This window comes from Chiloscyllium plagiosum, unplaced genomic scaffold (genome assembly GCF_037043375.1).
Source record: "Chiloscyllium plagiosum isolate Xiang-an unplaced genomic scaffold, Cpla_swu_hap1 HiC_scaffold_46, whole genome shotgun sequence".
NCBI classification, from domain to species: domain Eukaryota; kingdom Metazoa; phylum Chordata; class Chondrichthyes; order Orectolobiformes; family Hemiscylliidae; genus Chiloscyllium; species Chiloscyllium plagiosum.
In genome coordinates, this window is record NW_028270184.1 from 6,172,973 (window position 1) to 6,186,072 (window position 13,100).

Genomic DNA, 13,100 nt, shown 5'->3' on the forward strand with positions numbered 1-13,100 from the left:
TGGAATAAATAAAATATGGCTATATAACCATAGTTTAAAAAACAAGACTAGTTCACTAATTTTTTTTAGGAAGCAAAATCTGTCATCCTTACCTGCTTTGAGGTTCCAGACTTAAGAATTATTGGTAAAAGAACTAAGGGGAAATTATGAAAATATATTTTCCATTCCTCCTTTCCAAAGGGTTAATCACAAACAGATCCCAGAGGCGCTTCAGCATGTACTTGATAAGGACTATTTGCATGGTTATGGGTGCGTACATGTGTGCCTGCGTGTGCGCACGCATGTCTGCATATAAAGCAGAGGTGTGGACAGATCTTTCAAACAGCTTGCACAACAAGTGACCTCCTTCAGTGCAAGACTGAAAAGTGCTTCTGTTTAAGACACAACTTTTAGAGGGATAAAAAAAAAGTGCGATCTGAAAGAACTGTTTATAATAAGGGAAAACTTTAATTCACATTAGTAGAAAGACATTGGTATGAATTTTAAAAAAAAACAGTGCACTAACAATTAGTAAGAGCAACTGACTAAACAGAATCAAGTGTTTCTTCATAAAAAATAGATTCAACCACTGATAATAAAGTGAAAAATCTCCTAAATTCTCAATCACTCTGGAATCAGTTACTTTATGTAGTGCAATTAGAAAAAGAAACAGATGCTGCACATGCACCCAGCAGTTTCCTTTGGATTCACTTCAGTGCAGTCATTCCATTGTCAGAATTTATTTCAGGGAGGAAGATAGAAGATTACATATTCATTGAATGTTCACCACATCAGCACAGTTCAGAACATGGTTGAGTTTAAAATTATTGAAGGCACTGTTTTGGGAATGTGACGTCAAAATCAGTATCTTTAAACCACCCTCCGTTCCAGTTAAACCTTTGGGCCTTGCAATGACAATACCAATGATGTACCTCACAAGAGTCTTGATGCCCTTGTTTTAATAGAAACCCATCAAAAGTTCAGATCACCATTTCAAGGCCTCAACATTTTTATTTTTGGTGGTGGTGGTGCAGTTAGGAAAGACTGGAGTTTTCTATTGTGAAGAGAACAGAAAGGGATCTGAACTTAGATTGGGAAATACCACTACCCTCTTTTAAAAAAATATTAGATTGCAACTCAGGACACTAAGATACAGACCTCTACAGGGTTCTGATCAAGTGGGAGTGAGGCAGGTTACCACTGCCACAAAAAACTGATCAGGAATGTAAAGAAGAATGAAAGCTCAGCAACTAGAAGCCATCTTTGAATGAGCAAATACTAGCATTGAATGCATGTTTCTGTTTGCACTGGGGAGTAGCCTCTTGCTGCTCCATCTCATCAGCCATCTCTGAGCACTCCAAGGCAGATGTTGTATTTAGTACAGATTAAAAAGAACCACACAGAGCACATGTGAAAAACAGAAAATACTGGAATACAATAGCAGGTCTGCCAGCGCTTCCCACCCAAACATATTTTTAAAAACCTCTCCTTTTCCAGAGACTGACAAATTGTATTGTGCTAGCAGGCCCTATACCCTGCCTCAACAATGTGTTCAATTCCAAGAATTCCAAAGGTATTTTACCAGTGCATCAATCTATGAGTTATGCAGTCAGACAGACGATTAGATCAGTGCCAGACTGGGTGCAGTTTGCGGGCATGGGGCCCAAATGAGTTGAGGCTTTCACTAATTCATTTTTGCATGAGGCACCCAACCCAGCGAAGAAACATTTGCCCCAGAGTGGGCTTGATTTATCCAAGAAATGAAAGGACCGGGGTTGAAGGACAGTATTTATCCCCCTGCACCATATCATTGCTACATTTCTACAATCAAGTTCATATATTTCTTAAATAAACAAAATACATATGTGCATTTTTTTCTCCCTATAATTCCTCTAAGACTCCTAGTTCAACACAGGGTGATTGGGACCCTCTGAATACTGCAACATCTGGATACATGGACCCTCTTGAAGGTGTCACTTAATACATTGAATGACAGTTGTGCGCTGTGCAATAATTCAGACCCTGCAAGCTCTCCTAAATCCACCAATTTTTTTTTTTGGCTGTTGGCAAATGTTTCATTTCCCCACCCCCAAATACCACTGGTCCACTTTGGGAACGTAAGCCCACCCACCCCCACCCAAATCATTCACTCCCTCCTCTCCCATGGAAATCTTTGTGTCTCCACAGATTGGGTCAGCCCTGTTCCAGAGTCTCTGTGACCTCCACGGCAGTATAAGAGACTGGACCCTGGGATATCTGACGTGTAAAGAACGATGCCGCCCTCTTTGGCTTCACCCGCTTGATCTCTTGACCTGACAGTAAGGAAAGCAGAAAGAGAAAGAGAAAATTGTCTTTATATGTCTCCTTTTGAAAACTCAGAACATAGTAAAGTACTCCACAATCAATGAAATACTTTTTGAGATATCCCTACAGCAATGCAGGAAACATTTACAGTCAATTTGCATAGCTCCATAAAAAAAAGAATGAAATTGTGGCCTGATAATCTGTTCTGTTTCATGTAGGATAATTATTGACCAGAGATCTCCAAGATGAAATCCCCTGCTTTTCTTTGAATTAGTAATAAAATTGGTAAAACAAACAAGGGCACGACTTATCCAATTAAAGGCAGGGCCTTGGGTAGTGTTGTAGAACAGAGAAACCTGGGGTTTCAGGTGCATAATTCTTTGAAGTTTGCATCAAACGTAGTCAGGGCGGTTAAGGAGTTTAGCACACTTGCTTTCATTGTCGAGACCTTTGCGTATAGGAGTTAGGATGTCATGTCGAGGTTGTACATGACATTGGTGAGGCCTCTGCTGGTGTACTTGTGCCCAGTTCTGGATGCCCTGTGATAGGATGGATATTAAGCTGGAGAGGGCTCAGAAAAGATTTACCAAAATATTGCTGGGAATGGAATGTTTGAGTTATAAGGAGAGGCTGGGACATTTTTCACTGGAACATGGGAGTTTGAGGGGTGACCTTGTCGAGGTTTATAAAATCATGAGGGGTACAGACAAGGTGGCTGATAAGTGCAGTTTCCCAAGGGTGGGTGATTTCAAAACTGGGGGACATGTTTTAAAGGTGAGGGGAGAAAGATTTTAAAAAGACACGAAGGGCAATGTTTTAAAACAGTGGTTCTTGAAAGGAATGAACTTCCAAAGGAAGTGGTAGATACGGCTACAGTTACAATGCTTAAAAGACATTTGGATAGTTACATGAATAAGAAATGCTTGGACGCATATGGGCCAATAGAAGGTAGGTGGGACTAGTTTAGTTTGGGATTATGGCCACATGGGCTGCTTGGACATACGGGTCTGTTTCGGTGCTGTATGACAATGCCTCCATTGGCATTAGGATCTCCTGAAGGGTAGACGAAGGACCAGAGGTCGACGTATTAGCTGAAAGATAGCATCTCTAGCAGAACAATGCTCCCATATTATGGCACGGGGACTGTCAACTTGGAATGGGCCTTGCAACCACGATTTCTAACTCAGAGGCGAGACTGTTGCAAATGCAGCTGACATTCAAGATATTAAGTACCCAGCATTTGATGAGTGAGTCACCACTGTTTGCGCATTTGGGTGGAATTTCTTTGGGGGTGGGGGGGGTGGGATGGATGAGAGGAGAGAGGGGTGGGGAAAGAGACAGAGGAAGAGACTTTAACGTTAAGGAACTGTGGGCTACAAATGCTATCATTTGAATATTGGAAGACCGACTAAGATGCTGAAATAATAGAGTGCACATTTCTTGAAACAAGAACAACTTTTGAAATACAGCTTACAGAGGCTCTCTAACAGCAGAAAGCTGGAAATGCACCAACATCAGATAGATTCTCATAAATGAATAAGACCTTTTCCACACTTGTTTTCCCTAATGCCTGACACAGACTATTCACTCAATGTAGGAACAGTTGTGGTCATAAAGGGCACAGTACGTCACTGTGCTAACATACAGTGCAATGGGTACAGTACAAGCATTCAAAAACATCCATCTTTATTGGAGTTGGGAGGGGGGGGGGAAATGATTTAGGAATGATAAATTTGTCTGAAGATTATCTTAAGTAAAAGCCACTGTTCATTTACATCACCCTTACTGTTCTCAACTAGTTAGGTGATAAATGGTCACAATGCTCAGTGCTGAAAGGCGATTCAGCCCATTTAGTCTGTTCTGCCTATCTGAATTAGCGGTTCCTTCAAAACCATTCTCCTGCCTTTGCCTTATAATCATACACATTCTTCTTTTTCAAATAACTGTCTGATTCCTATTCAATTGAATCAATTGAATTTGCCTCCACCACACTGAGGCAGTCCATTCCAAACCCAAACCACTCACTGCACAAAAAAAATCACCTTTGCTTTTGCTTCTTTTATGGATTAAATTGGTGTCCCCTCATTCTTGATCAGAGTCAGAGAGACGTACAGCATAGAAACAGACTCTTCGGTCCAACTTGTCCATGCCGACCAAGTATCCTAAATCAGTCTAGTCCCATTTGCCAGCATTTGGCCATATCCCTCTAAACCCTTCCTATTCATGTGCCCATCCAGGTGCCTTTTAAATGTTATTACACCAAACTCCCCACTTCCATGAATCTGTTACTATCTTTGCAGATCCTCCATGACTTTGAAAATTCCTTTCAGCCTTCTTTTCTCCAAGGAAAAGTCTGAACTTCTCCAACTATCTTCATAATGAATGCTCCTGATCATTGGAACCACTCTCACAAAGCACTGAAAAGCCTGGTACTGCAATCCTATAGGGGAGCAACTGGAGACTTAGCTGACACCTCTTGTAATTCTATAAATCTCAGCATCCTTTCTTTTCAGATCACCTGAAAGCATTTTCACCGGTCGCTTATTTTATAATCGTAGCTGTTTGGATTTACAATGGAGTTAGATTGGGGCAAAGTCTCTTATTTTAAAATCAATGCAGCTTTGGTCATTGTTCTACTTGAAACACTCTTCCTCCCAAATCTCCAGATACCCCAGTCGACACACTTCCTTCCTCACGGCTCATCTCCGGACAGCCAATTGGCAAAGGATAATACTGGAAACAATTTTACTCAGTCTCTACTTTTGCTTACAAAGTGCAGTTGCAAATAGCATGTCTTTCTTTTTCCTCTAAATTGGACAAATGTAAATAAATAGGCAAGTAACAGCTCGTGTAATGGACTGCAACAAAAAAATCAAATCCCAATGTAAAACTTACAAAGTTTCAATGAAAACCTGAATACAAGAGGGGTTTTGTATTCCAGCCCCTGAATTACCCACAGGGCACAGAAGGCTCGAGTGTACAGTGGTCAAAACATCTCCGCTGCAGGGTTACCCTGGGAGTGACGTCACCGTTGAAGAAACCAGGCAGTTAGATCCTCTTGGGCATTCATAATTCTTCAGTTCGGGGAAAAAAAAAAGCTCCTACCCAGACCCAGTCCACACCACCACTATGTGTACTGGCAGAGATGTCTCCCTTTATGCCAGTGTTAATCTGTGCTAAATTCTGAAAGCGTACCCTCTGCACCTTCCACCCAGTGAGTAAACCTACGAACAACTATAAGATACAGGAACAGAATTAGGCCAGTCAACCCACTGATTCTGCTCCGCCATTCGAACATGGCTAATATATTTCTCAGCCCCATTCTCCTGCCTTCTCCCCATTACCGTTGATCCCCATACAAATTAAGAACCTATCTTTGTCTCAGAGACACTTAATGACTCGGCCTCCATAACCTGTGACAATAAGTTCCACAGACCCACCACCCTCTGGCTGAAGAAATTCATCTCAGTTCGAAAGGATCATCCTTTCACTCTAAAGGCTGTGCCCTCTGGTCCTAATCTTTCCTACTAGTGGTAACATCTTTTCCACTTCCACTCTATCCAGGCCTCTCAGTATTTTATAAATTTCAATCATATCCCCCCCCTTCTCATCCTTTTAATCTCTAGAGTCCAAGCTGAGATCATTCTTGCAAACCTCACATGCACCGACCACCCCACCCCCACTCGCCCCAGATTCTCTTAACAGAATCCTGAACTAGGACTCCCTTTTGTGTTTCAGTTTTCTGAAGCCTTTCCCCATTTAGAAAATAGTCTCCAGCTCTCCTCTTCCTACCAAAGTGCATATCCTCTCACTTTCCCACATTGTATTGCATCTGCCACTTCTTTGCCCACTCTCCTAGCCAATCCAAATCCTTCTGCAGCACCCCTGCTTTCTCGACAGTAACTGTCCCTCAATCTATCTTTGTGACATCTACAAACTTTAGCAACAATGCCCTCAGGTTTCTTCATCTAGATTATTAATGTGTAACATGAACAGTTGTCCCAACACTGACCCTCATCTGATTAGTCAATGACTGCCATCGGTGAAAGACCCCATTGTCCCCACTCTCTGCCATTGCCAGTCAACCAAACCCCTATCCATGCCAGTGTCTTGCCCCGAACACCATGGACTCTAATTTTACATAGCAGCAGTTGGTGTTCAGTCCGGCTGCCCGGGAGGGGAACGCGGACGGGGGTTGGGTGGGGGAGAACAGGGTGCGGGGTTGGGGAAGCAGTGCTGGACTGGGTTGCGGGTGTGGGCTGGGAGCGGACAGGGTGCAGGGTCTTGCATGCAGTGTGCTTTTGCCTAGCCTCCTGAACGGGAGCAGACTTCACAGAAAACCTGAAGCCCCAGAGGAAATTAACTAACCGAATAATCAATTATCCAAACGAAATAGTGCCCGCCCATCTCGTTTGGATAATCAAGGTTCCTCTGTAAATTGAAGCACTGGAGTTATGTTTTCAGCAATGAGGACTTAATGAGGGGAGTAGATTCTTAGATCTACTCACTCATTTAGGTTTCTATTGTTTCCTGTATGCTTTGTCAAAATATATTTGAGGGGTAATTTATTTTTTGGATTGCTGTTAATAAATGTGGTTTTCAATGCAATTACCCTATTTGTACTATCAGGATTGTAGAACCATTGCGCAGTACAGCAGCACCCTCTGATGGTAGGGAATGGAATGGCACCCACACAAAGCACCCATAGCATCCCTAAAAGCTTCCTGAAACCTTCCGGAAACAGAGAATCTGCAGGCCATCCAGGAAAGGGCCAATATTTGCCAAAAGTCAAAAGGTAAGGTTGACTCTGCTGAGGGTCATGCTCCCTTGACCAATCAACAAGTGAGCTTAGCTCACAATTCTCATCCACCAATAGTTCGGTAATTATTCAGTGTCCACAGCAGATGCTACCCAAAAGGTCAGCAAGCAGGCCACCTACCCTCTTCTACATAGTCTATGGTTGAGAGCTGCTGGATCCGATTGCACACCACGCTGTTCTGCCTCTTCAGTTTGCCGCGTTTCTCCTTTGGTCTCGGTGGCTTTGCAGCAACGGCGTCCTGCACCGGTGACACCTCGAAGGTGTTGTTGAAGTCAATGCAGTAGTCGATCATTCCACTCATCAGCTCCGCCTGGATAGATGCACACTAGCATTAGTCCCGAGGCATCACTTCACTGCATCCCCAACCAGTTTTCCCATCCCCTGATTATACAACGAGTGGAGACAGACTATTCAACTGCAGGAGGAATCACTGCTCATCCAAATTTGGCTCAACAGTCACAAGATCTCAGTCCACAGGTAGCAATCCAGAACAGAAATCTTTAGCTAATTTCTCCAAACTAGTTTTTTACCTAGGGACACTATGGCTGGGTAGAGCAGTGCGAGAGCACTAACCAAACGTTTTCCTGGTCGGTCTTGTATAATAAAACACAGTCATGCTTTCACCTAACTTAGATATCCTGATCGACCTCAGGTAACTGGGTACAGCCTCTTTCTGCTCACTTTCACTTTACACTGAAGTTACGAAAGTTACTGGTTCCACACTCTTCAAATATAATTACAAGCTTGATCATTTAACCAGACAAGATATTCTTTTGCAATGAAACAATGTTTCTGTTACCTTTGCCCCCTCACTTCCAACAATTAAATCAACTTGCAATTTTTTTAAAGTCAAGAAAACATATTAAAGGCAGAAAAACTGAACCAGAAAATGAAAAACTTAAAGCAGTTCGAGAGCAAAGAGAGGGAGAGTAATGCCAGGACCAAAAACCAAACAGATGTTAAGCCTGGTGAGAAAGGTGTATGCATGCACAGTTAGAAAGCTACATAAATAGGTAAAATGTAAGTTACTGTTACAATGATCTGGTTATAGAATCCAGCTGGTACAGGGAATATAATTATTTCAATTCTGTCTCAGGCTCACTGGACAATATGGCCAATATGTTATCCATATAGCACAGCATCAGAAAGTCATTCCATCCATCTGGTTTTGTATTCACGCTCCACTCAAATCTTTCCCGTACTTCTACATCTCACTATCAGCACATGATTATAATCCTTTGTCACCTCAGCTTCTCCTTCAATGCATCGTTACTCTTTGCCTCAACTGCTCCTAGGGAATAGTGAATTCCACAATGAGAAGGCTGTCACTTCCTCAGTACCTGTTTGGAATAGATCTTCAAAAGCTTGTTCACAACAGCTCCTCCTTCCTCTCCATCAAATTCCAGCCACAAGATGTCATCAGACTCCTCGTCCTCCGAGGACGTGTACTCCCACGACAGCTCGTGAAAACACAGGGTCAAAAGCACACACTGCAAGAGCGGAAGCAGAGAGTTGAAACCAATTACTCTCTCAATGACAATCAATCCAAGCACCTTGTTGTTTGTGGTTTACACTAGGCATGCCATCCCCCACTAAAGACAATGGACTTGAGAAATTGTAAAGCAAGTGAGGCCTGGAGTTTGATTCAACATATATGACATAGCATCACACAATACGATTCATCCAGATTTTCTATTAGGATCTAAACGGACAATAGATTCCAAAAATAATATGCTTTTTCAAGACAGGTGGGCAGCTTAAGCTCCCTCTTCACTGTCCCCATCAAAACCCTCAGGGCAGGTACAGCACCATCTGGCTAGTGCAAAGCTTGCTTGACACTTTTCCAAAAACATGGCTCAGGTCCAACCTCATAACAGTGCCATCAGCGCAACGACACACGGCTGGAATTTCTCACACTGCCTTTACCCTGGTCGGCAGTATGTGGTTGCCTAATTATTATAAGCAACGGGAAACTCCAGGTGGATTCGATCATATGACAAAGAGAAGTAGATCATTTTAGAGAGAACATCAGACCAGCAGGCAGACAATTAAGGCCGCTCAAAGTACAAAAATATTACCTTCTCCTTACTGTCCATGACAGACACACCGTCCAAACTGATTGCGATGGTTACTAGTTTGCGCCCATTCCGATGCAGAAAGCTCTGCACTGGTTTATCAATCTCCCCAGTGAACATCGCAGAGCTGAAACCACAAGAGACAAAAGGGTGAAGCAGCATAACAGAATTGAAAGCTTACAACTCGCAGGAATTACATTTGCAAGTTGGGAATCCTTTCTCTTAAAAGTGAATGGGTAACCATTAAAACTTGAGGGAACAGTAAACATAGAGGTTGTTTCTACTTGCATGCAGAGCAACCTAAATTATCCAAACAACACAGACAGGGAATATTTTGTTTGGACAATTGAATGTCAGATACACAGCTTAGCCAAGCATCAGGACCTTACAATGTGGTTTGGATAATCTGAAATTTGGTTAATCGAATGCCAGATAATCAAGGTTCCGCTGCAGTCTAAAATCAAGGGCTCCAAATAAGATATTCACTAATAAATCAAATAGGGAATATTGGAGAAGCTTTTTTTTAAAAAAACCTCAGAATAGAACTCACCACCAAACAACTGAAGCAAAGGCACAAATGCATTTAAGGGAGAATGCCAGATAAAAACAGAAAGTAGCAGGTTAAGTGGATAAGGTTGCCGATGGGAACATAAACACCAGTGTATCAGAACAGTTGAGTTAAATGGCTGATTACTGTTTTATGATCCTAGCATATCAAAACTTAGCTTGATAGATCACAGGATCAACTGTCTGCAGTTGATTAACATTGTGGTTAATCACAAATATTTACACAAGGCTACATATGGCCTTTTACAACTAAAGTTTCTAATGCAAAAGACATAAACAAAGCCATACTTACCACAAACATCTAAACAAAATTTCCATCTGTCTTACAGCAGAATCAGTGAAAGACTTTATCTCAGAAAAATTACTCCTATTTCAGCATTTATGAATGAATTTTACTTAACTTACTTTCCCACTTTCTTCTTGCTGAACTATGGAGATAACGTGACAATTCTTTTCCAGCTGGCATGAGCCTTTCACAATTCTGATGACCTGAACTCTTCAGTTCTAAAACTCTCCCAGTTTGGAAGGTTCACAGATTAGAAATCATTTCAGCTGAGGCAACTGATTACTCAAAACTGCCTTGACTCCCCCTGCTCGCAGAAGCTATCTGCCTTCTGAACGAAACTTCTGGGTTCTTCTGAAACAAACAGCACCTTTGGTTCTGAAGTCAAAACTAGATGGTGTTTATTCTGCCTGTCATCAACTCATGAGCATCAACATTTTACTTTGTAACTCAAGGCAATAACTGCAATCACACGTTTTCTCATAACTCATGCACTTAGGTCACAGTCCAAATGACTTTTACGTGTTTAAAACAATCTGATCATTTCAAATCCAAATCGGAACTATATATTATACACCTTTAATCACAGCTGTAAATGTTATTTCAACTCAATAGGTGCTCAGAACCCATAGGGATTCTGAAACAAGAGGGACCACAGGAGAAAAAAAAACACAAGCAGATAATCACTTAAGGATTACGAAAATGCAATTCTGGCAAGAATGTTATTGACTTGGGATAGGTCGGAATCCAAATGTGGGTAAATTACCAAGCATCTTCTCTTACAGATACTGGCATCAAAGGTTCAACGCTACAGCACTCACAATGAGGTCGGACGTTCCTTAGTAACTAACCTGCAGAACTGAGTCCCTCCTCACAGCATAGCAAGCTATCAGATGTCGCCAAAGTAGAGACTCATCTGGTTAGCACTGCTGCCTCTCAGTGCCAGAGACTTGGGTCCAATTCCATCCTGGACAATTGTGCAAACTCCACACAGACGTTTTCCCTGTTGTTTGCATAGGTTTCCTCCACACTCCAAAAGATGTGCAATTCAGGTGGATTAGCCATAGGAAATTGTCCAGCTTCGAGGGATGTGTCAGTTAGGTAGGTTAGCCATGGGAAATGCAGGGTTACACAGGAATAATATAATGGGGTGGATTTGGGTGGGATGCTTTTTGGAGGGTTGGTGTTGACTCTCTGGGTTGAATGGCCTGTTTCCACACTGTAGGGATTCTATGATTCCTGCCTCTTATCCAGTTTTCCAGTAAATGCAAAAGAAAATGCTTTTGGGAGGCTGGGAAAACGCTGGAGAGTACCATCTGTAAGTCAAGGAGTTGGGCCATTCTGCCCTTTGAGCCTATCCCACTAACCAATAAAATCTACACCTGAAGCTATATCCCTCAACATCCTCAGCTAAAAGACATGCATCAATCTCAAATTTCAAGTTGAGTAAGCAGCTGTTGCATTGAGATACACATGTCTGGGACTGTCGTGCTTTATATTAAAAAGTGCTTCAAAGTCTTTCCTGAATACACACCTTGTACTAGTTCTTCTCTTCTCTCCAGCTGGAATTCCCGTTTGCTCTTTTTTAAACTTGTTTATTTCTATTGCTTCTCATTTCCCTCCTGGTGTCAGATGAAATGTTTAGCACAACTTAATTTCAGGCATACCTCATCCCTCCTTGACTATCTCCATCTACCACTCCCTTTGCCTTTTGTGTGATACCTTTGATCTTTAATCTCTCTCACTCTTTAACCTTTCCTTTGTTCAGTTTGCCTCACCACCTTTTTCAACAGTTAAAAACAAACACATTTCTTCCTCTTCAGTTCTGAGAAGTTGCCATATTTGATACAGACCATTAACTTTGCTTCCTTCTCCATGGGATGAAACCCAGAATTTCTTTAACACTATTTTCATTCTCAAATCTGCTGATTTTACTTTTGTCTATGCTCTAGTAAATAAAGTTTCTATTGTATCAAGTTTTTTCTAAACTTCTGAAAAACCAGCCCTCACCCATCTATGCTCCAGAAAATACAAACTTAATTTGGTTATCGTTGACTTTTTTTTAAATACAGCATTTGTAACCATTCCTAAGAGAATTAATGATTATGGTGAGGACTGGAGAGCCAGATTGCTTAAATTAGTGATCCTTCAAGAACAGAACTGTTATCTGAATGATTATGCCACATTCCTTGATCATACACATAACAGGAATCTTATGAGGGGGGGGTGGGGAATCAAAAGGGTTTCAGGAGCTCTTAAATGTTCTAGTTGGAACTATGCATGTAGACTGAAAGTTTTGTGACTAGCGGTCTCTCATTTTTCCACAACACAGTACTTCAGACCTTCAGTCAAAAGACATCTAGCAAGGCAGTGTGAGGAAAAAAAAAGTGAGGTGCGATGAGGCCAGGGTGTCATGGTGGAATAGTCGCTGAAGGTTAAAATGCAGGTGTAACAGGCAGTGGGGAAAGCAAGGCATGCTGTCCTTCACAGCGAGCAGATTTTAGTACAGGACTACTGATGTCTTGCTACCTTGGTGAGGCCACACCTTGAATATTGCATGCAATTTGGTGTCTAGTCTGAGGAAGGACATTCTTGCTTCTGAAGGGGTCCAGTGAAGGTTCACTAGACTCATTCCTGGGTTGGCAGGACTGACATATGAAGAAAGACTGTATTAACTGGGCTTATATTCACTGGAATTTAGAAGAATATGGGGCCATCGCACAGAAACAAAATCCTGATGTAACTGGACAGGCTAGATGTGGGAAGAATGTTCCCGATGTTGGGGAAATCCAGAACTAGTGGTTACAATCTAAGAACAAGGGGTAAGCCATTCCGGACTGAGATGAAGAAGCATTTCTGCACGTAGAGTTGTGAACCTGTGGAATTTTCTATCACAGAAAGCTGTTCGGGCCAGTTCGTTGGATATGTTCAAGAGGGAGCTGGACATGGCCATTGCAGCTAAAGAGATCAAGGGGTATAGAGTGAAAACGGGACTGTGATATTGAAATGGCATGATTAGCCATTGAATGGTAGTACAGGCTTGAAGGTCCGAATGGCCTACTCCTGCACCTAT

At 42.0% G+C, this 13,100-nt stretch overlaps 1 protein-coding gene across 3 annotated transcripts in view; it reads right to left on the reverse strand.

Moving 5' to 3' along the window:
- Positions 1-425: 425 nt before the first annotated feature.
- Positions 426-13,100, reverse strand: part of frmd8 (FERM domain containing 8) — a 33,208-nt gene continuing 20,533 nt past the window's right edge. For all 3 annotated transcript variants that reach the window (XM_043682672.2, XM_043682673.2, XM_087983768.1), the window contains exons 8-11: positions 9,181-9,304; positions 8,443-8,592; positions 7,223-7,412; positions 426-2,291 (exon numbers count right to left, since the gene is read on the reverse strand). In XM_043682672.2, the coding sequence (XP_043538607.1) occupies positions 2,173-2,291; positions 7,223-7,412; positions 8,443-8,592; positions 9,181-9,304 (583 nt within the window). In that variant the 3' untranslated portion in view covers positions 426-2,172. The remainder of the gene's footprint in view (positions 2,292-7,222; positions 7,413-8,442; positions 8,593-9,180; positions 9,305-13,100) is intronic.